The sequence below is a fragment of the Fundulus heteroclitus genome, chromosome 21 (genome assembly GCF_011125445.2).
Source record: "Fundulus heteroclitus isolate FHET01 chromosome 21, MU-UCD_Fhet_4.1, whole genome shotgun sequence".
NCBI lineage: Eukaryota > Metazoa > Chordata > Actinopteri > Cyprinodontiformes > Fundulidae > Fundulus > Fundulus heteroclitus.
Window position 1 is genome coordinate 35909148 of NC_046381.1, and position 25222 is coordinate 35934369.

Sequence of the window (25222 nt, forward strand, 5' to 3'; positions counted from 1 at the left end):
AAATATTTTTGCTGTCAAACAAAAACTAAAGGAAGTATAACTTCTTCATTTGAGTGTTGCTTTCACAGCAAAACCAAAATGTCCTCATGTTTCTCTGACCAGTAGATGAGGGCAAAGTGCCTTTAATATGACACATGGGATGTCTGGAATAGGACGCAACGGCTACCTTGGCTGGATCAAGGTTGGAGAGGGCCTCAGGTTAATGTAGCTTTCTGAACTCAAATCCCAGCTTCCGGTCGGAATATTCAACCGTTAACGGCCGCAATAGTCGGACTTTCCCCTCTTGAAGTCTGAGAAATCTTTTGAGGCAGTATGGCACCTCCTCACGTGAACAGGAAGCTGTGATAAAACGTTTATTCTACGAGACACATTTGTAGGAGTGTGTCTAAAATGAATGCTACATGTAGCGGCTGAAACTGAACAGTACAAATTAAAAGTGGTGTTTGCACGTAGAAGGTACAGCTTTAAAGGACATTTAGGAGAGCTACTACGAACAAAACAACGTCTTTCCTGGCCGTCGTCATTTTGGAATCCTAACCTTTTGTTTTTATTTTGGAATCCCGACTTTTCCGAATGCTTTAACTGAAACGTTTTTTACTCTGGTTTACCCCATTCCCAGTACCTATTTTCGTTTTCCAATGCAAATGGAATGTAACATTAAATGGTGGGCACAAGTCAACTTTTGCAACCTGAATGTTTTGCTAGTTGTTTAGTAAACAAGTTCACTTGTATGGCCAGTAAGTAAAACTTCAGCTAGTTAGCTAGCATGAGTTGTGGGCTACCTGGTTACCTTAAGCCACATTTAGAGTCAGCGGCCTACTTGTAAGCAATTTCTAGCTACATCGGTGACCAGGTGGACATTTTTTGTTCCACTCGTTCACTATTATGACCATGGAAATCAGAGCTGATTGACAAATTAGCGATTAGGTTCTACTAGTTAACAGACAACTACTAGAAAAGTTGACAACTAGTGCATGAAAAAAAATTAGGTTGGACTTTGGCCCTGATGGTTCTAATCTTGATTAAGATTAGAACCAGATTAGAACCGTCGGGGACCAATCTGTAACCTCCAAGGTGTCAATGTGGGTCCACAACAGAACGCAGATTCTAGTGTGTGACCCACTAGTGACCAGCATGAGGGGGTTGCCAGGCTATTGTGGCAACACACAGTTCTCCCATATACTACTGAGGTGACTGTTTGTTAGACGAACATTTTTTTTTTTTAAACGCCTGTGTCTTGTTTCCACAGACTTCAGTTATCCAGTCTGATAAATTACATCAAAAAAGAGTCAACAGCAGAAAAAGATGTTTTATCGCTGGCAGAGAGAAGTTTTTTTTATGGGTGCATCCCACATATTCAACTCTGCTGCTCAACCCACAGATGTGTTTTCCTTACCAATGTGGCACCAGACTTTCCAACAGTATAAGAGGCCAAGACAAGAAGCGTTGTTGCAATTAAGAAATAACTGACCGAACACACGTTTCTCTCAGTTTTGAGGCTACATTTGGTTTGTTTATCCGCTGTTGCATATCAAGTTGACGCAAAAACACGCCTCAGATTCCATCCACCTTCGGCGTTCTTTCGGTACTTTCTTTCTATACGTAGTGCGACTTTAGATTGGACGTCTTTAGCTTCTTCTTCTTTTTTTTTTTTTTTTTTTTTTGCACGGCATGTTTTCTTTGGCCTCCTCCTGGATAAGCACTATGTTCAGTGTGAAAGGCCTGTCATAAGAGCTGAAAGGGTAAAGAGGAAGTGAGTTTTGCAAACTGCCTCTTGACTAATAAGCTGCGCTGAACATCTCATTATATATGGGAAAATGTTTCAGTTTCCAGAATATAACCATAAGTGAAACTTCAGAAACAGCTTCTGGCTATCTTAGTCCCAAAAATATCTCTGCTATTTAGTACTGCTATCTGGGTAACAAAAAGTTTATATATATATATATATATATATATATATATATATATATTTATATTTATTTATTTATTTTTTTTTTCTAACAAACATTTCTAACCCTTGTGGGGTCGCGGGACGTGCTGGTGCCTATATCCAGCCGACAACGTGCGAGAGGCGGGGTACACCCTCACCCTTTATTAGAGCAGGTAAATAAGACGATTTGCCAATGGAATAAGATTTTTCCACTTAAAATAGGAACAATTCATCTCCATCGTCTTATTTCAAGTGCAGGATGTCTAATTTTCTTATTAAGGGGCTAACATACCTTATTTATAATAATCTTGTTTGCTGGCTCAAATCAAGGACATCAACATTTTACTTGTTTTTAGATCCGTTTTTGACGTGATATATATATATATATATATATATATATATATATATATATATATATGTCATTTGTTTTGGGTTCAGCGGCTTTCCTTGTTTGGGGAGAGATTTTTTTCTAGATGGATTAAGAGAGTGAGAAAGAGTGAAATACCTCAGTACCACCAGTGAGAAAACAAGTCCTATTGTAGGGAGAGCATAAATAAAAAGAACAAATGAAGACCACCACTTGTTCATGTTTGTGCATGTGTTGGTCTTATATTAGTGCAGTACAGCTAATATCTGCTGGAAGATAGAAAAGCAGCAGTTGAAATGTCATTGCTTCCAATGTTTCGGGGCTTGTTTGTGTGCCCCGAAACATTTTATTTATTTATTTTTTTGCTACGTGGCAATGATTTTGCTCAGGGTGTTGCTCTGATAATAGCAATTAATAACCATCATGGTTTAAATTCACCTCACAGTGAGCATAACGTTGTCAGCATTAATATAAGGAGAACAACATTTTAGTTGGACGATTATGCATCAAAAGTAAATTAGACCAATTGAATACACAGTTTATTAGGTCTACGGTTGCCCGGAACAAAACATTGATTCCTCGCAATACCGGACTCAGATGTGCCATTTTAGACTGTGGAAGGAGTCTGGAGTACACCATCAAAGCACAGAAACTCTTTGCAAAAACATGCAAATTCCACAAAAAAGCCAATATTCAAACTTGCGGTGAAGCACCGCCGCTGACCATCCCACCGATTGCTGCCCGCAAGAAGTTGAGTTTTTGCTGAAGTTATACAAACTTTATCTCAGCGGTTTTTTAGCTCTCTGAGAGATCGCATCGACACCAAATATGTGCGAGTGAGTAAGCACCGTATATGTGTGAAGGGAAGCGCAGACAAGAGTGACAGCAGGGGGAATTTATGAAATTGAGCAAGAAGTTATATGCGTATCGCGTCAATGCAACAAGGAAAGGAGACAGGAGACGACTTTGACAGCGAGACATAGTGGACTGATGGGGAGATAACCTGCGTTCTGGAGGTTGGTGTCATTTCAGGCAAAGCTAGATAGGAGGGACATGTCACAAGCAGCTACGCATACAGAGCTGAGATGTTCATCGCTACCTCAGCAACCAATACTGTTTGACTGGTCGTGACTGGAGCCACAAATCTGATTTGATCCTAAGCAAAAAAATAAAAGCTGACTGTAAAAATAACAGCGAAGCAAATCATCAATTGTCCCCACAGACCAAAAACCTATACCATTACGCAACGATGCCAGCACCGATGTCCCTCACACTTTTCTGAATGGGCCCCACTTTACCACTGTGAAAGGATCCGCCCTCTGACGTCCTGTTCCCAGAACCGCCCGGACATCCTCGGTTGTTTTTCATCCGCAGATTGACTGCCCAGAGTGGTTCTGGCTGAGCCCTGTGGCCGGGCCGTGCCACCATTCTGTGACTCTGATTTTGGTCCGCCGTAACGTGCCTACTGGTTACACATTTGAAGGTTTGCTGCCCACATGTGCAAAGCTGCTGCCAGAAACACATATCATTCCACATCCAATTTCACTTCTCTAAACTTATTTGCATTCATCTGTGAGAAACGGCGCAGGCCCGAAGAAGTAGATTTTTTTTGTGTATGTTTGGTAACTCGTGTCTATCTTGTTCCACGTGCCCACGGTTGGGCTGTTTAACAGCCAAAACACAACATAAATGTTCCAAAAAAAGTTAAAAAACAAAACAACTGGACTTTTTTCGAAGTCCGAAGACGTTTTGCTTCCTATCCAGAAAGCTTTCTCAATTCAAAATGTCTGGAGGAGTGTGGAGTAGCAAGCTTTATACTACTGCCCAACAAAGGCCTTGTAATGGCTTAGATGACACGCAAATTGAACCGAAATAGGTCCACCCCCTTAGTAATGGGGAGTCGTTAAGGTCATTGTTGGCTTGCAAATTAAACCGAAACTGGTCCACGCCTCTGCAATGGGGAGTCATTAGGGTCCTTATTGGCCTGGCTTACTAGAGCGATGTTTTGATCACCTGTATGGAGGTGAGGATTGTGCAGATAATTGGAAGGAATCAAACCTATACCCCACACTCCACACTACTGCAGACATTTTGAATTGAGAAAGCTTTCTGGATAGGAAGCGAAACGTCTTCGAACTTCGAAAAAAAAGTCCAGTTTTGTTTTTTAACTTTTTTAGAATGACCATGACCTGGATGACTGAGAATCTTCACCAGGATACAACATAAATGTGCGTTCCTAGTCCGCTGTTCTGTGGGCTTACCTTCCTGTACTTGGTCTATTCTCAACATTGACTCTGAAGTGGAAAACCTGTGTTCAAATGCAGTGTTTTTTGCCCTTTAAGCTATTAAATAAAGCAGAACATTTGTCTTCTGTAATTGGGTAATCTGATGAAATTCCACATTTCCCACAATACATGTCCCAGCTTGCAAACTTTTTTTTGTCTTTTTCTTTTCCAAACACGTTTTTTTTTTTAAAGAAAAAGCAAAAGCTGAAATCATGTTGTGATTATTACTGGCAAGTAATGAGTTTGTTAAAGACGTGTTAAAGTAATGAAGTTTTGAGGCTTGGAGAAGGCTTCACTCTGGTTTCTCTTTTTATGTTCCAACCACCATGACCCTGAGCATCACCACAGTGGTATTTTGGTTACCTTCTGGTTTGACTCCGGCACTTTACACAACTACACACTTATCTACCATCCTCCCCGCTACTGCACAACGACAGTCACACGCAAAAGTGAGCAGACGCTTCGCTGCTTCCTTCGGAGCAACACAGAGCCTTTGCTGAGCTGTTGCTTCAGAGCTAGGTTAATATATCTCGTGCAGAGGTATTGTGTTGATACAGGTCGCACGTGCGACCTGTGTCAACGCTTACTCTGAGCACAGGGGTCCAGAGTAACTCTTGACACGTTTCACTGAGCTGGAATCATGTGTCGATGATGCGTCTTAGTCTCTCTGATGGGAAGGAAACCACAAACCCCTCCTCTCTGAGATACAGAACTGGGCAGTTGCTGCACATCTTAGCAAAACAGGAAATTTCATGTTTCCTCTGCTGCTTATAGCAACAGCTTGCATCACACTACTTCTGCATATCTTCACACACACACACACATGCACACACATACACCCACACACTGACAAACCGAGACCCACAAAAATGCAGCCACAGTTTTACATGAAGGTATTAGGATTGGGGCTGGTTTTGAACCACAGTTCAATGAGCAATACAAGGCAATGTGAAACAGTTAAACCTGCCTTTGCAAGAATAATTATTTCTGTGGACGTCTTTAAAAGGTTTTTTTTTTTTATTTCCTTTTCAACATCTACTCCGTTCCCTTTCAAGATTACATGTAAAATGCATTCACATTTGGAGTTTATAAAGTATCAGTAAGACGTGGGCTTCAAATACTTCTTTTTGATTGAAGTTTGAAGGATTTTGGGCTTGTAGGTAAGGAAAACAACAATAGAGATTCCAGTTACAAAAAGACAAAGGGGTACGAGAAGCAGGATGTACCACAGGATGGATTCTTCGGGGGCCGAGCAAGAAAGACTCTGTGAGTCCAGCAGTTTGTGAGTCCTCGTTGGGCCATCTTGACACTCAATATCTGATTTTCCAACCATATTAACCGTCTTTGCTCTTTCAAATGTCCTAAACCACTCTGTTTGGCAGCAGTTGAACGTATTTCCGGTGAGGAAAATAGTGTGAAGTTTTGAGGCCAGTGACTGAGCTTGACCAGAGGGGATGGTTGACAGTCTATTGTCCCTTATGTCCAGAACTTTCAGGTCAATCTCATGAAGTGAAGAAGTGATATGGGAAAGGGAGTTCCTTGAAAGGTTAAGCGACTTTAGACTTCGAAAATGGGAGAGGTCAATATCTTTTATTTGAGTGTTTCCTAAGCCCAGATGTTGCAACGTCCCGCTTAAGCTTTGCAATGAATTTTGGACATCGATTCCAGGATTGTCAGACAGTTCTAGGTGTGTTAGAGACAACCCTGTGAATGCAGAAGTTGGGACAGTTTCAAGGTTGCAACCTTTAAGGTAAAGCTGCCTGAGGGACTCAATCTTGTTCCATTGCAAGCAAGGCGTGAGTATGCTTACATTGGTATTTATTTCATCTGGCCGGCAAATGCCAATGTTGTTGTAACTCAGATCTATGGAGTGGATTCTTGGCAATGAAGAAAATAGTCCAAAAGGTAGCTCCTCTAGATTATTCCGGCTCAGGTTAAAGTAAGTCAGATTGCCCAGCGTGGCGAGTGACCCGTCATCCGCTGAAATCTGGTTCAGTCTGTTGTTGCTAATATCCAGCTCATACAAGCTGCCGAAGAACTGCTCCGATGTGAGATTGAGCGTTTCTAGGCAGTTCATGCTCATTCGGAGTCTCGACAGGCTGGACATTTTCTTGATGAATCCATCAGGGAAGTAATCCACCTGGTTTCCTCTCAAATCCAATGTGTCCAGAGAAGAAATATCACCATGAAGATTATCGTCCCACAACTGAGCAGTCACGTTTTTCATGTGCTTCTTTAGATTGTAGAACTCGACGCTTGAGTTTTGGAGTGTACTATTGTCTGCAAAGTGTTCGTAGAACCTGAGCATGTTGTGGGAGAGATAAAGGTTCTGTAATCTGCTGTGGCTCGGCAAGAATGGGAAAAAGAGGAGTCTATTGTTTGACAGATCGAGCGTCTCTAGCTGGAACGTCTCGTTGAGGTCCTGCCTTGAGATAAACCACTCGATGGAGTTGTAGCTGGCATTGAGAACGACCAATTGTGTCATGTTGAAGTCTGTCAGGCAAGGCAGATAGTTGAAGGCCAAGTTGAGCCTCTGAAGCTTTGGGTTGCTGCCGAAGGCACTGTCGATTTCAAACATCCGGTTTCTTTGAAGGTCGAGGTCCTTGAGGTTGTGAAGATCCCTGAACGAGGTCTCATCCAATCTCCTCAAGAGGTTCCCGGAAAGATTCAGGTACTCCAGGGATGATAAATTTTGAAGAAGAGAAAAAGCCATTTCATCGTTAAGCTCATTCTCAGAGAGATCTAGAAATCTAAGAGCATGGAGCTTTCTTAATGCAGCGCTGGTTTCTTCATAGCCAACGTGGATGTTGTTATTTGCAAAGTTTAGGTTTTCTAACGATTTAGAATTTTGGAAAACATTCGGTTGTACTTTCTCCAGACCATTGCAAGCTAAACTTATGGTGATGAGTGATGGGTACTGAAGAATGTCCTGTAGTGTTTTGATTTGATTGTAGTTTAGTTGGAGCTCCTCCAAGTTCTCAGGCGGTAATTCAGGCATAGATGAGAGTTTGCCATTGTTGCAGACAGCTGTTTTTTGTACCTGTAGAGAAAAACAAAAACACAGGGTTAAGTTTTTGCATTGTACTTCTAGAGGTGAAGATGAATGAACTAACAAAGTCCCAAAAATCTGGGTTTATTCGAAATGGCAACCAAATTTTTAGAAAACTAAACATTTCCACATGATGAAAAGGTTTGTTAAAAACCAATATTGTAGCGTTTTTAGCAACACCAATAGCCCTCTGGCAGCTTATTCATGCATAGTGCTGGGTTAAAGAGCAGCTGCGTGGTAATACTTTTTCTCTTAGCTTTTTTAATTACTTTGCATGATGATTATTGATAAGGTTAGGTAATGAATAAGATGAAATATTCCAGTTTAATAGCCTGTTTACAGAAAATACAATAGTATAATGTGCAATTTGCACAACAGTACAGTGGCATCACAAAGTGGCTAAGGCGTATGCAAGTTTACCTTAGTATCTGAGAGACAGTGTAAACGATTCATGACCATTTAGTACAAGATAACTAAAAAGTTTATGAATGGTCATATTAAAAAGAAATTAAAGAAATAGTATTTTCTTTTATAGTCGCTCAGAGAAGACATTTGTCTCTGTGTTTATCCCATCCCTTGGGTTGCAGTGTGCTGCCACACTGAGTGGCGCCCAGGGAGCGATCTGTGGTCAAGCGTCTTGCTCAGGGACCCAGAGTGACAGACAGTTTCAAACCACTGACATTTGGGGCCTCTCCATACGCTAGGCTCCCTAACCAATTGGCCACCACTTTAAGTTGTATCATTTCTGCTTATATTTAAAAAAATCTGCTTTAGACAATGTAAACACACGTACACAAGTTGGCCTTGGGTTTCTAGACTTGAAATGTCCTTAAATATTTCAGTAAAAACATACTTTGTTTAAAGATGCTAAAGCTGTTGTGTCCTTGAACAAAGCTAGCTTCACATTTTAGGCGATGCAAAGCGACCAACCCATCTTAAAGGAGATATTGCACTTTATGTTAGAAATTATTTTTAAATTGCTGGTTTGATCTTGTCCCCCCAAGTAGAGAAAACGAAGCGTCTCTCTAGGGAAAGCCCGTTTATTCTCCACAAGAACCAAGACGTGTGTTCTTTCTCCCGCGGCTGCGATGTTGTGTTCTCAACACAACATCTGGGCCGAACCGTTTTCCTATATGGTGCATGCCAGCTATTTTGGGATTGGTTAGACGTTTCAAACAAGTGTGTTTTATTCAGTAAAACCCAGATATTTTGTCAACACTCCTTCTGCACTTAGATTTTATCTGAAGTATGAAATTTCCAAGGTAGTAAGATGTTTACTGCCACCTTTAGTGATCAAACAACTTGCTCTAATCTTGCATGTAATGTACAGGCCTTATTGCTATATGAGATAGCTAAGGTGTAGGTAAATAAAATAGATAGGTATAATATCATATAACAAGGATCAATGCTAACAAGGTAATTTACAACATTCCAACCTGTGTGAACTAAAGAAGTCTGAGCTAAAACAGTAAGAATTAACATGATGTAAATTTAAAATAATGTATTTATCTATTTTATGTTCATTAGTTTTTTTTTTTTGTTTTTTTGGGACTAGTGGCCTTTATCTGACAGTAAGCTGACTGGAAATGGAGTTGATAGAGAGGTGGAAGACATGTGGCAAAGGTCCACAGGCCAGGACTCAAACCCAGGACAGCTGCACTGAGGACTGAGGCCCCCCCACACATGGGTCACGTGCGCTACCCTTAACACACCACTACGCCCCGCTGTCCTCAATTTAATATGCAAATATTTTATATTAATTATTTAGTCAGGTCACATAAGGAAAACAGACTAAGTAAGATCCAAACGTAATGATGTCAATCATCAGTTAAAACCACCAAATAAAAAGTCATGATACCTTAATGTATTTAATGACAAAAAAATGTCTATATCTCATTTTACTCAAAATACTTATTACTCTCTTTAAGAATAAAAACTGAATTAGTATTAGTTTTATTTGATTCCCCAAACTCCAAAAAAAGTACCTTGTATGTGAACACATACCTGACAAATCAAGCTAAATCTGATTTAATAAGAAATAATAAAGAACAGTATAAAATACATAATGCATCGTGAATTAATGCACCTTTCACTTTGTACATCAATACTACTGGCTCTGGCATCTTGGAATATTTTGCCCCCATAGTTTACTGTCTACTCCAAGACATTTTATTTCACATACTCCTTTTGAAAAATAAGAAATATTTGGTTTGGTTGTTGGGTTACTTAAATATATATATTTTTTCTCTTGAACTTGTTTATCTCGTCTCTCATTGTTTGGAGCTGCTGCTTTAAGTGCTCCCCACGGCAAGATGCATTTGTGTCATTGATCAACTGTACAAATTTTAGCAATGTAAAATCTTTACAAATCACATTAACATACAAAATTCAGTTCAATTCAGTAAAAATTTTTGAATCCCAAAAAAGAAAATTAGACAAAAGAAATAACATTGGTCCCAGCACTGAACCCTGGGGAACCTCACATAAAATCCCCAGCCGCTGTGAATATAAATAACAGTTAAAACAGAGAAAATGCTATCCCTCTTATGTCAGCTCTTTACAATTCTCTCAGTAGTATTTTATGGTATATTCTTTGTCTAAATAAGTGCCTGGAGTGTTTATTAGTACCTTATTATCTTTAATAACAGGTGCTTTAGCTGTTTTAATTTTTTTTCTTGTGTGCATATATGTATTACTTTATAAATCCCTTTTCACCATTTCAGTCTTGTCAGGAGTTAGTAGTAAATTTATTTATTTTATTTATTTTTTGACTGCTCCTTTATTCGGGAGTCACCACAACAAGTCATTACAACGTGCACACAGACTTGGCAGAGTTTTTATGCCGGATGCCCTTCTTGATGCAACTAAGATTCAAACCCAGTTCCCACATATCACAGACTCGCCCCGCTATGCCGCAGTGGGGCTATCTAGCCAGTAGCTGGAAAGCTCTTTAATTCATTGTTTCATTTGTTAAAAACAAGTTCCTAAAGGTTTCTAGAAAGTCAAATAGTGTCTGGCAAAGACAATATGAATTAAATATCCCTGTATAGTTCGACCTTTTTGATGCAGCCTTTTCTACTCCACTTCCTGAGTTCTTTTAACCCGGTCATTCTATGATTTAAGCATGTGTAATGGTTGAGCTAGGTGAAAGCAATGTATCTTACCAGCTGGCATGGGCTGTGTTGTGGATAACTTGAGACTGGGGTCAGGATTCTCCACATGGCCAACAAGCAAAGTAGGATAGGAGTAAGACCTTGGACTGGCATTTTATCATCCTCGCTGTTAAAGAAAAGACAAAAGAACAAAGGGATGACTCTCCACGTTAGTTTATTTTGTGTTTACCATGAAATAAATGCTGTATCGACTTCTGACTGACAATCAAAAGTCCGCGATACATGAAAGATGGCTGAGACTGCTCAAGGGTAGCTTCATCAGCCATGCACTTTCTCAGTTGTGGGGAAAAACAATGAGATAACTCACATTAAAGTCTCATACTTTTGCAACTGTCAAAGCTAGGCTTCAGCTTCTTTCTAAAAGAAAAAATTCATATAGCAAACATATAACTTTTTTTTTTTAATAAATTAAATAAGTTTGCATTTTCCGCTTTTTCCAGTCGCACAAAACTAATGTATTGTCAGATCAAAATGCATGCCTGAAATGTCTGGTGCGTACATCTTTTGCTGGTAGTTCGAATATTTTTGTTGTACGCTGCCTGAAACATGTTTTCTTTAATCCATACTCTGATGACGACGCAACATGTTTCAGAAATTTAGAATTTTAGAATTTAGACCCTATCTCAGAAAGCAGAAATTGCTACATTATTTCATGAGAACAGCAGCTTTGCTCAAATTTCCCGAATTTCTTCTAAAACCGCCGTCATGCGTTTGGAATAGGGAGGTTTTGTGTTCCCCTTTTGTCTGCACGCAGGGTTAATCTATGCATTTCTATCGCTGACATGTTTACGAGACGGAGACATTTCTATAGGATATTATTTTTTAGTTTAACCTGTTACCGCTTTTTGCTGCTGTTCTTATCGCTCACCAATAACTGCACCGTTGCGGCGGCACGGTTTGTGGCACATGACCGCTGTTCAACAAACAAAGCAAACAAGTCGGCTAAGACAGTTGCTGGACGTAACACTGCCTGGTAGTGATTAAAACTATTAGCTGGATAAAAATACTCTACCGTACAATGTCAGATAATGGAAGGCACGAACCCTGCGTGTAAATCCCTTACATAAAAACAAACTCAATCCGCCTCTGACTTCATGTTTAAAAGACATTAGTGTTGTCTTAGTGCTGAAACTAATTGACACAAGAAGTGCAAGCAACATCTGTATGCAGCGTCCTCAAGAGAATATATAACGCCTGGATTCTGCTTAAACACAGCAAAGATTAAACATTCGGCATCCTTTAAATGAGCTCCCTTTAGCTGCGTCTCATTGGATGCTGCAGTGGTTGATTAGAGCATAGTGCATTTACTTACACTGGTGGTTAGATGTGGATTTCCCAAGCCACTGACGGTTGATCCCCTGACCATATCGCTGAGTGACTTGCCGTTGTAGAAAGAGCTCTCGCGTGTGTGTGTGACTTTACAGCTGCAACACTCTACTCTGACTGAAGCGTTAGTGCCCCTTTTTTTTTCTTTTTCTTTTTTTTTCTTACTCTTCACGGAAGCAGGCAGGCAACGGAAACCAAGTCACATGGACAAGTTGCAATCACACTGAGGTTCTCAAGACCCGAGCCACAGGAAGGTGAGTGCAGGCTCAACTGCTAACAAGCAGGACGTTTGGTTCTTCCGTCTTTTTCTCTCTCTCTATCTCTCTCTCTCTCTCTCTCTCTCTCTCTATTTGTAACACCGTACCAGTTGAGTTGTTACATAGACAACTAGTACTGGCAGCACAAGTGCCACCACAAAAACCCAATGAGAACACACCCTTCACACCCTCTGCTCTTTCTGATCAGTCAAGCTTCTAGAAAGGAAACCACTCAACATACACACACCCTTCCTGCCTGATTTTCGGCCTCTCACAGAAGCTGAAACACATGTGCATACGAGCAGATGTACTCGGTGTTCAGTGTGAAGTATGATGTTGAAGGATCGCAACACTTCTGGACCAGGAAATGCAACAAAAACAAAAGCGATTGGACCCCAGTAATGAACTAAGCCATCTCCTTGCAGCACACTCCCCATGTATGTTGTCCTTTAATGCTTTACATGACATTTAATAACTCTCCAAAATGGCCACTTTCAGCAGCCACAAAGTTCCGTCTTCTTATTGAAAATCAGCCTGAGCGCTCTTACTCGATCAAGTTTAAGAGTTTAGAGGTCTTCTGTAGTTGCTCCTTTGAAGTCTAATGGGTGCAAGAAAGGGGAATTGGGAATCAGGAAGTGCTGTTTCTGTCCTTGGAGGCTTCATTTGTTAGTGATTCCTTCCTGTTTTCACACAGGATATCTCAGGCTCTCAGTTCTGGCTGATCAAAATTAGGTGGCAGCACGAGTTTTACCCGCGTCACAGAATGTGCATACTTACTTGCCTGCCTGGCTCGGAGAGGCAAACTCGGAGAATGCGTATTCAAGAAAAAATCTCTCGCTATATTTTTTCCACAAATGCCAATATGTCTTCTAAGAAATAGTGGAAGAGAAACCTGGTGATTTAGAGAAAATCGGATTCTATCAGGTTGTTTATGACAAAAAAAAAGTCTTTCGAAGTTGTTGTTCAGTGTAGCATCACAATCTGTCATGCACTACCTTCAAAATCAGTTCAGTTAAGAAGCGTACATAAACCAATAACATAATAAATTTTAATCATGGAATCAAACCATTCTTTTTTTCAGGGTAAAATTATCAATAAAGGCCACAATCCTGTTTAGGGGTCTTAACTTAAGAGTAATGGAGGGAGCTGCTGAAAACATTTCTGAGTAAGGAGACGACAGATCTTTATCTTAGTAAGGAGGTGTGTGGTTGACCCCGTTGCTAGGCGTGACGCTATCTTTTAGGACAAGGGTCACGAACACGGTACCCTCTGTACTATATTCTTTGAATATTTCTCCAATTTTTACTCATGAATATTCTATATTTTTTCTTTTATTTATTGATCCTCAATAAAATTACATTAGAGCTGCACCTTTAACCCGTTGGGCCGCTGAAACTAATAAATGTCCCTCTATAGGGATGATAGAGTTTATCTTATCGACATATTATTATTGTATGATTGCTAAAGAAGTATATGTGCTCATTTCCTCCACTGTTTAGGTGGTGGATCAGCCAATCAGATCTCTCTCTTTTCTGGGTATGCAGGGTAGACCAGAACCAGAAGATCTGAGTGGTCTGGAGGGTTGATACAGCAACAACGGGCTTTAGTGTATTTTAGTGCTAAGCCCTTCAGTGGTTTATAAACTAAAATAAGTATTTTAAAGTCTATTCTCTGAGTTACAGGAAGCCAGTGTAAGGACTTCAGAACTGGGATGATGTGCTCTGTCTTCCTGGTTTTAGTAAGAACGCGAGCAGCAGCGTTGTGGATCAGCTGCAGTTGTCTGATTGATTTTTTTGGGCAGACCTATGAAGACACCATTGCAGTAATCAATGCGGCTAAAGATAAACACATGAGATGAGTTTCTCTAAATTTCTTTGGGACATCAGTCCTTTAACCTGCAAATGTTCTTCAGGTGATAGAAGGCTGACTTTAACTGTCTTAATGTGTCCTTGAAGGTTCAGGTCTGAGTCCATCATTAAACCCAGATTTTGGGCCTGATCACTTGCTTGTTGTAACAACTGAAGCTGCATGCTGATTCTTTTTTCCCCTCTTCAGATCCAAAGATAAAAACTTCAGTTTTGTTGCTGTTCAGCTGAGGAAAGATTTGGCACATCCATGCATTGATTTGTTCTAAGCATACGTTTAGTGCATAGATGGGTTCAAAGTCACCTGTTGACATCGTAATATAGAGCTGTGTATCATCTGCATAGTTATGGTAACTAATCTCCTTTCTTGTTATAACCTAAGCTAGTGGTGTATATATACATATATATATATATATATATATATATATATATATATATATATAGATATAGATATAGATATAGATATATATAGATATAGATATATATATATATATGTCCCTATAGAGGGACATATATATATATATATATATATATATATATATATATATATATATATATATATATATATATATATATATATATATATATAATAGAAAGGGTCCCAGGTTTGAACCCTGGGGTACCCCACATGTGACTTTTGTCCGCTCTGATGAGAAGTTACCTATTGACACAAAGAAGTCGTTGTTCTTTAGGTAGGATTTGATCCAATTAAGTGCTGTACCAGAGAGCCCGACCCAGCTCTCCAGTCACTTTAATAATATGTCATAGTCAGCAGTGTCAAACGCTGCGCTGAGGCCCAACAGAACTAGCACTGTGGTTCTTCCACAGTCTGTATTTATGTGGATGTCATTGAACAATTTGACGTTGGCGGTCTCTGTACTGTGACGAGCATGGAAAGAGGACTAAAAACCATCAAACCGGCTTGTCATTATAAGGAAGCCATTTAACTGTTCAAACACAGCTTTTTCAATAATTTTACTGATAAATGGAAAGTTGAAGATTGGCCTGTGATTCTGCAGATGTGATTTGTCCAGATTGCTTTTTTTTTCTGTTTTTTTTTTTTTTTTTATCAGCGGTCAACAAACAAAAAGAGATATTTAATCTGAGTTGATTAAAGGTAGCAGCCACTTTGGATCCAAGATTTAGGGACCTCAGATGCATGTCCCGGGAAGAAAGGGGAGACATGTGAAAAAGATGAGTGAGATGAAGGCCCGAGAACCTACATGACAGGCCCCATATGAAATGGAGCCAGAGCCACCAAAGGACAAGATGGCCTTTCTGCTCATAGGGTTGGAGTCAGTCTGATGAAGGATTATTCACAGACAATACTCTGGAGCAGAACAAGGCAGAGCCCTGAGTGAGTACTGACCCATATCCACTACACTGGTGGTCAGCGGCACTCAGGGTTGCCAGATCTGACAGTTTCCAGCCCCAAACTCAACGTAAAACAACGCTAAAGTCCAAAAAAAAAAAAAAATCCTCTCTTGAAATCACGTTAAAAGCGTAGAACTATTGAACGCATAATAAAGAACACGCTATTAGCACACAACTGCACTTAAGCAAAGAAAAACGTTGAACATATCGTCTCCCCACAAGTTGAGAAACCAGGAAACCAAATAAGGCAAACACAAACCTACACACAGAGATCACTTTCTCATTACGTCGTCATAGTTAGTCATAAGGTCTGCTTACTTTACTGTTCACATGTTTTGATGGCATAAATGATGCTTAATAAGACATTTGAGTTAACATAGTTAACATTTCTAAATGTTAATGTTGGAGACAACATTTTTCATATTAAACCTTTATGAATATGAAAACCTGGAAAACTGACAATTTTCAGACATATTTGAGACAATAAAACCCTTTTTCAACGTCTTGGGCCTTTTCTCTTTTTTGTGAAAACCTTCATGTTTACTTTTAAAGCTTACAAAGTTAAACATTGTCATTAGTAGTGATTATAATCACAGCCCCAGTGTGCTTAATCTGATTATATTTTTAATCGAACAGCACTACTCTGAACATAAATCTCCCCTGGGTGTAAGGGATTTTGGACTTTACCGTACCCTCGCCTTCATGAAAGGATGTGGTGACGATAGTATTTTGGGACATTTAGGAGCATCACGAAGCGAGTCATGGTAGGGTTAGCTTTGAACTCTTTTGTTGGCAGCCGAGGAGGAGGTGTGAGAGGGAAAGTGCATAGTCTCATGACAGAGGTGATGAGTGGGCAGATCCTAAAAAAAAAAACTATGAAAACATTTGTTTTCAAAGCGAACACGAATATTCATTCATTTAAAATGTTGTTCATTGATTTCCCAGCATCATTAGTAGAGTTTATTTGTTTTATTCGATGGTCTTTATCGCAGCGGTTCAAAGTAAGTTACATTGTTACAAAGCATGGCAATTACTGCCATCTGCTGGAAGGAAACATTTAAAAATATATATATATTTATGTTTCGTACCCACTCGTCTACCCTCCTACATTCAACCTTCTGATTCAGCAGGGCTTGTGGAAACCCCTTAAACCACACCAGAGCCAGCCTGCTGATAACTTACCTTAACCACCTCATTATGGGTGTGCAAATGATCTCACTTGAGAACAGATAGCACATTAAGAAAATTACATCAGAGAGTGTAATGAGTGAATATATGTTATGATTGCTCCTGGAGGGTTTGACAATCACGACGAAGGGGACATTTTAAGAAAAAACGAGGACGCCCTGTAGACACATAAGATGGTTTTACTAGTACTTGACTGGGTCTAACAGGGGTTAGGCAGCTCCAGGAAGGGAGGGGTCAAACATGCCGACACAGGATGTCACCGATGTAGCGCTCTGCTACATCATATGACTTTCTGCCTCACTGCCTCCTGACATGAGACCTGCATGCCTGCTGTACTGCTGCCTATCCTATCTATCTGATACTGTAATGGTTGCAATCTAATCACATGATGTTGCAGTTCGTACAATTTCATTTTATTCTCAATACTTCACCTGAGAGGTTGAGCTTTAATTATTTATTTTTGAGTGCGTAAGATTAAATATGAACCACCAAGTAATATATTTACAGATATCAGAATGGGAGTGCGTCATAGGCACACGTTTGATCTGCTTCTGGACAGGTACTGGCGTCGTTCTGCATGTTCTCCCCTGCATGTATGGGTTCTCTCCAGGTATTCTGGGTTTCTCCCACTGTCCAAAAATATCCAGGTTCGGTTAATCACAGATCGATAAATAAAGGAGGGTAGGTGAATGCATGGTTGTCTGTCTCTGTGTTGCCCTCTGATAGAACGGCCACCAGTGCTGGGTGCAATCTGACTCTCCTCCACTGACTGATGGAGAAGGATAACAGCAACACAGCAGGGATGTAGTGGGTATAGAAGATGAAGGAATGCAACATGCCTCTTGTGCTCAATCCATTCATTCTCTTTCCACTCAGAAAACTATAAAATTTGATTAGGTAAAGGTTTATGGCCTTTGTCTAAGAAGAGTACAGGAAGGCAAAGGAATGCCATCCAAATGAACTGCATGATTGTGTTTTTTTATGTCTGTGTTTTGCCCTCCAATACATCTTGCACTGTTTGGTAATGTGGAGCAGAGTGTCATATACAGTACTTCATTTTTTTTTAGCACTAGTAGTCCTTATTTAACTGTAGACTGACAGGAAATAGGAGGTGAGAGAGATGGGGAGAAGACATGTGGCAAAGGTCCAAAGCCCGGGACTCGAACCTGGGATGGCCTCGTCAAGGGCTGATGGCTCCTAACATGGCCCTGTACTTATACTTTAAAGCATTTGCAACCCCTATTGGTCATATTAGAAACTACATGTAAAAACGTATAACACTTTTCCCTCTACCTGTTTAACTTTGCAGTGGTCAATAGATGAGAGGTAAGCATCCATCTGGAACCTTTTGATGTTGGATAACCCTTTACCGTGTGTGTGTGTGTAATTAATACAAACCAATTTGTTGTATTGCCCGGGGATACAGAAGATGAGGTAACAAAAGTTTTCTGTCTAAAGCTCATGATGATGGGCTGAAACAGTCCCAGTTTGAAGTTTACATTCATGCATCGTGAGCCTAGATACAAACTGAAAATGCTTTAAAAAGCAAGAACTGGGTGCCGCTGCCGGGCCTGTTGCCTCACAGTGAGAAGGTCCTTGGTCGGACCTCTTGACCGTTTTTACAAATGATAGAAGCAAGATTACTGAAAATGTATTCTAATCAAGATTTATTAATAATCAACACTAAAATGATTACACTGCAGTTAAAATGAAATAGTTATATAAGAAAATCTGTATATCTTATATAAGATGTATAGTTTATTGCAATAAGTAAACAGAAACACTAACAAACAATACAAAGAAAAAAGATTCTGCACTAATTCTCCTCAACAAAGGATGTATGAAGAGAACTAAATAAAAGGCTAAAAAGCACCTGACCCTGTCCCATTTCAGCACCACTGCAGAAAGAACCGAGAACCATATTTTGATCTGAAATACGTCTGGACCAATCCTCATGTGGCTCCCACAGTTCTGCCACTCAACTCAGACTGACTGAGAAATCTCAGCAAAAGAAGGTGTAGTTTCAGTCAGTATTTCACGCAGAGACTGGCAGCTTTCACTTCTGACACAGTGTCGTTGGAGGTCACTTTGACAAGACCTAAAAGGTTGTGGAAGACAGACGATTTAAAGTGGCCTAAAGGAAAGCAGTTGAAGTAGATGAAAGCTCACAATAAGTGTCAGCAACTGAAGTGGCCAAACCTCCAAGCTCGAGCTGCTCCGCTCGCTGCCTTTTGCAACGCTTTCTCCACTTTGAGAAAATGAGTCCAGTGGGACTGACTCACAGCTTTTACTGCAAGGTTTGGTCTCTGGTTTTCAACTCAACTTTTATCAAAAAAATGTGTATTTCTCAAAAACAAAAAGACCTTTAAATATCCTTCTTTGTGGCTTCAAATCTAAATCTAAAACTGACACGAAAGCAGAGCTGAGATGACTGTGGCAGCTGTGACTCATGATCTCCTGTCATGCATCATTTACGATATTGATTGCAATTAAGACACATTCCCTCTCATGATTGTCCTTTCTGACCATCTCCACAATGTTGCCATCACTTTCTGAGGTTTAGCATCTTATCAGTTGTGAAGATGAAGAGTCCTTTGCAATTGTGATTTTGCACATTTTGATGTATTCACCATTGCAATTTTATACCGTAAACACAGATCAATGAATGCCGATATAAGCTAATGTAAATGTCTTCTACACAACTTACCATCTGCTATCCATGTGAGTGGTTTTGAGCTCGGCTCTCTTGTGCATGTTCTCAGATTTCAGTTTACGGCCATCAACATTAACATGATTTGCCACCAAACGCTGGTCTTTTGCCATCAAGTAAATCAACTCTGGGGCTGTGATCAGCTTGGAACAGTAATCACAAGCTAACAGGCATTGCAGATTTCTGAAAGGCTCTAGTAGGACTGGGTGATATGGCTTAAAGATACAATTTCAGATTTTAATATACCAAACCCAATAAATCGATTTTTCCCTCCTTTTTGTTTCACAAAAATAAATCATTTTTAAAACTAGCTTTTATGTCAAGTATTTTGTCTGGGAGTTGGCCTGAATTCAAAGTGCAACTAAATATAAGCTGTGAAACATGCTTATAAAACAAGATGCTGCTAGTGGTATTACACAATGTAACTTTAAACTAACTTAGAAAAAATAAGTAAATGAGTAAATTAAAGTGCGTCATATTATGGTAGAAAAGGTTTCCTCTTTACAACATTTTGACAATATATTTTCCTAAACGTATATTCAGCATTGCCTTCTATTGTCTTCATGGAAGCCTAATGAGTGCATTGTCCGTCCGTCCGTCCGTCTTCTTCCGCTTATCCGGGGTCGGGTCGCGGGGGTAGCAGCTTCAGTAGGGAGGCCCAGACGTCCCTCTCCCCGGCCACTTGGGCCAGCTCCTCAGGAGGAACCCCAAGGCGTTCCCAGGCCAGCCGGGAGACATAGTCCCTCCAGCGTGTCCTGGGTCTTCCCCTGGGCCTCCTCCCGGTGGGACGTGCCCGGAACACCTCACCAGGGAGGCGTCCAGGAGGCATCCTGACCAGATGCCCGAGCCACCTCAACTGGCTCCTCTCCACGTGGAGGAGCAGCGGCTCTACTCTGAGTCCTCCCCGGATGACTGAGCTCCTCACCCTATCTCTAAGGAAGAGCCCAGACACACTACGGAGAAAACTCATTTCAGCCGCTTGTATCCGGGATCTCGTTCTTTCGGTCACGACCCAAAGCTCGTGACCATAGATGAGGGTAGGAACGTAGATCGACCGGTAAATCGAGAGCTTCGCCTTGTGGCTCAGCTCTCTCTTCACCACAACGGATCGGTACAGCGCCTGCTTCACTCCTCCTGAAAGAGCGTAGAGCTACAGGGACATTGTTGATGGCTTTGCAGCAATCTTGCATACTGAGCAAGCATGAAGTGACAGTGGAGAGGAAAACTTCCCTTTAACAGGAAGGAAAAACCTCCAGCAGAACCAGGCTCAGTGTGAACGGTCATCTGCCTCGACATAAAAGCACAGAAGCACCCATTGATCCAGGAATCCTTTCTATGTTATATGGTAATGGCAGATGATCTGTCCCCCACCCCCAGATGATGTCACAGCTAACAGAACGCCAGACCAGGTGTACCTACTATAAAGGGAAAACAGATAGAAAACAAAATGTTAAAAGTTAAAATATCAACAAACAATGCAAATTGGAGAACAGTAGGAGAATTCAGCAGAGTGAGGAAAATAGACCCTGATAGACCAGCCTAAGCCTATAGCAGCATAACTATAGAGGTAGCTCAGTATAACCTAAGCCACTCTAGTTATAAGCTTTGTCAAAAAGGAAAGTTTTAAGCTTAGTCCTCAAAAGTAGACGGGGTGTCTGCCTCACGGACCAAAACTGGGAGTTGGTTCCACAGGAGAGGAGCCTGATAGCTAAAGGATCTGCCTCCCATTCTACTTTTAGAGACTCTAGGAACCACCAGCAGACCTGCAGTCTGAGAGCGAAGTGCTCTGTTAGGAACATACGGGGTAATCAGAGCTCTGATATATGATGGAGCTTGATTATTAAGGGCTTTATACAGGAGAAGGATTTTTTAAAATTCTATTCTTGATTTAACAGGAAGCCAATGAAGGGAAACTATAATTGGAGAGATATAATATCTCTTGTTGATTTTAATCAAAACTCTTGCTGCAGCGTTTTGGATCAATAGAAGACTTTGAACTGCATTTAGTGGAATTCCTGATAGTAAAGAATTACAATAGTCCAGCCTTGAAGTAACAAATGCATGGACCAGTTTTTCAGCATCACTCCAAGACAGAATATCACTCAAGGACGCCATGCCTGCTGGCCTGGACAGCCTGCAGTTTGCGTACTGGGAGAATCGCTCCACTGAAGACGCTGTCTCATTAGCACTGCACTCAGCTCTGACTCACCTGCAGCATCTCAACACTTATGTTAGGAGGCTATTCATGGACTTCCGCTCAGCATTCAACACCATGCTCCCAGACATGCTGGTTCTGAAACTCCACAACATAGGATTATTCAGTTTGCTCTGCTCCTGAATCAGTGACTTCCTCACCAACAGGCCCCAGGTGATGAGGATAGGGAAACACATGTGCCCCACTGATCCTGATACACTGATACACCTCATGGCTGTGTCCTCAGCCCTGCTCTCTTCATCCAGGACTGTTCGGCCATCCATCCCACAAACACAGTGGGGAAGTTTGCAGATGACACCACTGTGGTGGGTCTCCTCTCCAATAATGACGAGACCCACTATAGAGATAAGGTCCACAATCTGACATGGTGGTGCTCCAGGAACAACCTTATCCTGAACACCAGTAAGACCAAGGAGGTAATAATAGATTACAGGAGGTCCAGAAGGACTGAACACACTCCTCTCTGCATACAGAGGAAGGTGGTGGAGCTTGTGGACAGCATTAGATTCCTGGGCCTCCACATCTCCTCCAACCTCTCCTGGACCGTGAACACCTCCCAACTGTTGAAGAAGGCCCAATAACGACTCTTCTTCCTCAGGAAACTGAAAAGATCTGGACTTTCCACTAAACTGCCAAAGAACTTCTATAGAACTACCATAGAGAGTGTGTTATGTCTCAGCATGACTGTATGGTATGGAAGCTGCACAGTACAGGAGAGGAAGGACTTAACACGGATAGTGAGAACAGTGCAGGGCATTGTGGGATGTCGTCTGCAGGATTTGGACTCAGTCTATGCAGCACGAGTTCAAAGAAGGGCCAGACACATCTACACTGATCCCACCCACCCAGGCAATGCGCTGTTTGCCCCTCTCCCATCAGGTAAACGCTTCAGAAGCATTAAATCCAAAACTAATATACTTAGAAACAACTTCTTTCCGAGAGATGTGAGGGATATCGCCCCCTGATGGGAGACTGCAATCCAACATATATTAAAACTTACTCCACTGTTATTGCTGCGGTACCTCAGCAGGGGGCGATAGACCCCTGCTGAGGGTTTGTCCATCAAATGTTCATCATATGTTACAATCCATCTAACATTAAATATGTCAAACGTCCGCCATACGTTCCAATCATTGTACTGATATTGCCTATTTGCACTTTTCTCTCAGGAATATCGATTGCATATTTTTTTAATGCAGCCTCAAAATCATTGCACAAAGCACCTTATTACCTCATTACTCATAAATCACGTAGGACGGACTAATCTACGTAACTGTCTCATATCACTTACGAATGGACTGATATCAAAACCCTCGGACTCTGACACAAACCTTTTTATCTTTTATCTTTTGCACGCTGTAATGTGAAAGAAAGAAGAAAAAAGCTGTACACGTTTATTGTCTGTTGTGTGTACTTGTAAAATGGAGTATGTCCTTAAAGGAATTTCACCACAGTAACATGCAGTGACAATGAAGAATCTTCCATCTTGAATGTTTCTAATTTTGGTAATATTCCGGGGGTGAAAAAAGGAAACCTTGGAAAGCTGTTTAATATGAGATTTAAATTACCTGTCCTTGTGAAAAATAACACCAAGGTTGTTTTTTTTTACTTTATTAACAGAGGCCAATGTAATGCCATTCAGATTAAGTGATTGATTAAGAAGTTTATTTTTTTACAGACTTTGGTCCAAAGATTACAACTTCTGTCTGGTCAGAATTTAAAAGCAGAAAATGTAAAGTCATCCAGGTTTTTAAGTCATCAAGACATGCCTGTAGACAAAGTAATTGATTGGATTCATCAGGATTTATGGATAAATATAGCTGAGTGTTATCAGCATAACAGTGGAAATAATTCCCATGCTGTCTGATAATTTTGCCGATCAGAAGCATATATATATAGTAAAGAGAATTGGTCCAATGACTCAACCCTGTGGTACTCCACAAGTGACCCTAGTTTATAGAAGATTTATTATTAACATGAACAAACTGGAATCTGTCCGACAGATAAGATTTAAACCAGCCTAATGCTTTTCCCTTAATCCCTACAGTATGCTCAAGTCTTTGTAGGAGAATATTGTGATCAACTGTATCAAATGCAGCACTGAGATCTAACAGGACAAGTATAGACACAAGTCCATTATCTGAGGCCATGAGAATATCATTAGTGACCTTCACCAGAGCTGTTTCAGTGCTATGATGAGCTCTGAAGCCTGACTGAAACTCTTCAAATAGGCCATTACTTTGTAAATGTTCACATACTTGATTAGCAACTACTTTCTCAAGAATTTTAGATAAGAAACATAGATTAGATATAGGTCTGTAATTTATTAAGTTATCTTGATCAAGAGAGGGTTTCTTAAGTAAAGGTTTAATAAAAGATTAATCATGTCTAAAATGGGGGCATTAATCAAAGGGAATACATCCTTAGATAATTTGGTTCACACCTTAGCCTTAAACCTAAGCATGAGCCCAATTTGCATTATGTGGACCTTGCAAAATGTACTCACAATGCCAATTTGTCCACACAACGTTGGTCTACTGTCAGTTTTGGTCCTCGGAACAATAGCTATACATGCCCCCCCCCCCCCCACACACACACACACACACACACACACACATTCTTGTATAAAGTACAAAGTAAGGAACGTGCCTTGACTTGTATTCGTCTTGAAGCCTTTCTATGGCCTAACGCTGACCCTACCCTAAACCTAACCCCTAGCCCTGAAAAAAAACTGAGGACTTTTTTACATCATGACATTGATGTAAAAAAGTCAAAAAAGTCCTCACTTTTGCTAGTGAAATGAGCAAAAGAAATGTCTTAATCAGCTGCACGTACAAGAACACACACACACACACACACACAAGTGCCGACAGAGAAAAGCTTGGCTCTATTTTCTTATTAGTTTAGGCAGATGTGTGATAAAGATATTTACCCCCAGATGGATTATTCTATCCTAAAAAAATATTCAAGACATTCTTGCATATATGATAACAAAAATAGTGGCAGAGAGCACAACACTGATGGCTGGAGGTGGTGCTAAAGCCACCCCCAGGAAGGGTTGCCCTCTTCCAGGCATTTCTTGGTTGGTTGAAAAACAACACGTTCCAAGTAAAGCCAAGCGGTGTGGAGTAAGGCCGGTGGAAAAGAGGCTCTTGAGAGGATTCCAAAGCCAAGCGGGACAAAGTTTGGTAATGTGGCAGAAATCGTGTACGTTACGTTTCACACAGGGCCAGATTGGTTGAGAAAGCATTTCTCTCCCAGTTGATCAAACTATCGTTTATAGACTGCATTTTTTAAATTTAACCAGGTTATCCAGGTGTAACAATAAAATTTGATCAATGGTTTAAAACATGCGAGTGTAACAATTGATATTTCATAGGTAAATACTTTTGCACCTGCAACGTCTAAGAAATGAACACAAAATCTTTGCCCTGATAGTGGCACCATGATGACTTTTATTTTCAGGCCATACAACCGTACAGT

The 25222-nt window shown here is 40.6% G+C and overlaps 1 protein-coding gene across 2 annotated transcripts; it reads right to left on the reverse strand.

Annotated features, from left to right (window-relative positions):
• Window positions 1-5574: 5574 nt before the first annotated feature.
• On the reverse strand, window positions 5575-12659 carry nrros (negative regulator of reactive oxygen species). 2 transcript variants are annotated; one of them, XM_012875687.3, is made up of 3 exons: window positions 12117-12659; window positions 10796-10910; window positions 5575-7622 (listed from the first exon to the last, which is right to left on the reverse strand). In XM_012875687.3, exons 2-3 carry the CDS (start codon window positions 10895-10897, stop codon window positions 5679-5681), a joined length of 2046 nt encoding a protein of 681 aa, XP_012731141.2. In that variant the 5' UTR covers window positions 10898-10910; window positions 12117-12659; the 3' UTR covers window positions 5575-5678. The 2 variants fall into 2 exon arrangements, with proteins under 2 accessions (XP_012731141.2, XP_021178816.2); XM_021323141.2 differs by lacking the exon at window positions 12117-12659 and adding an exon at window positions 11637-11966.
• Between the last annotated feature and the right edge of the window lie 12563 nt (window positions 12660-25222).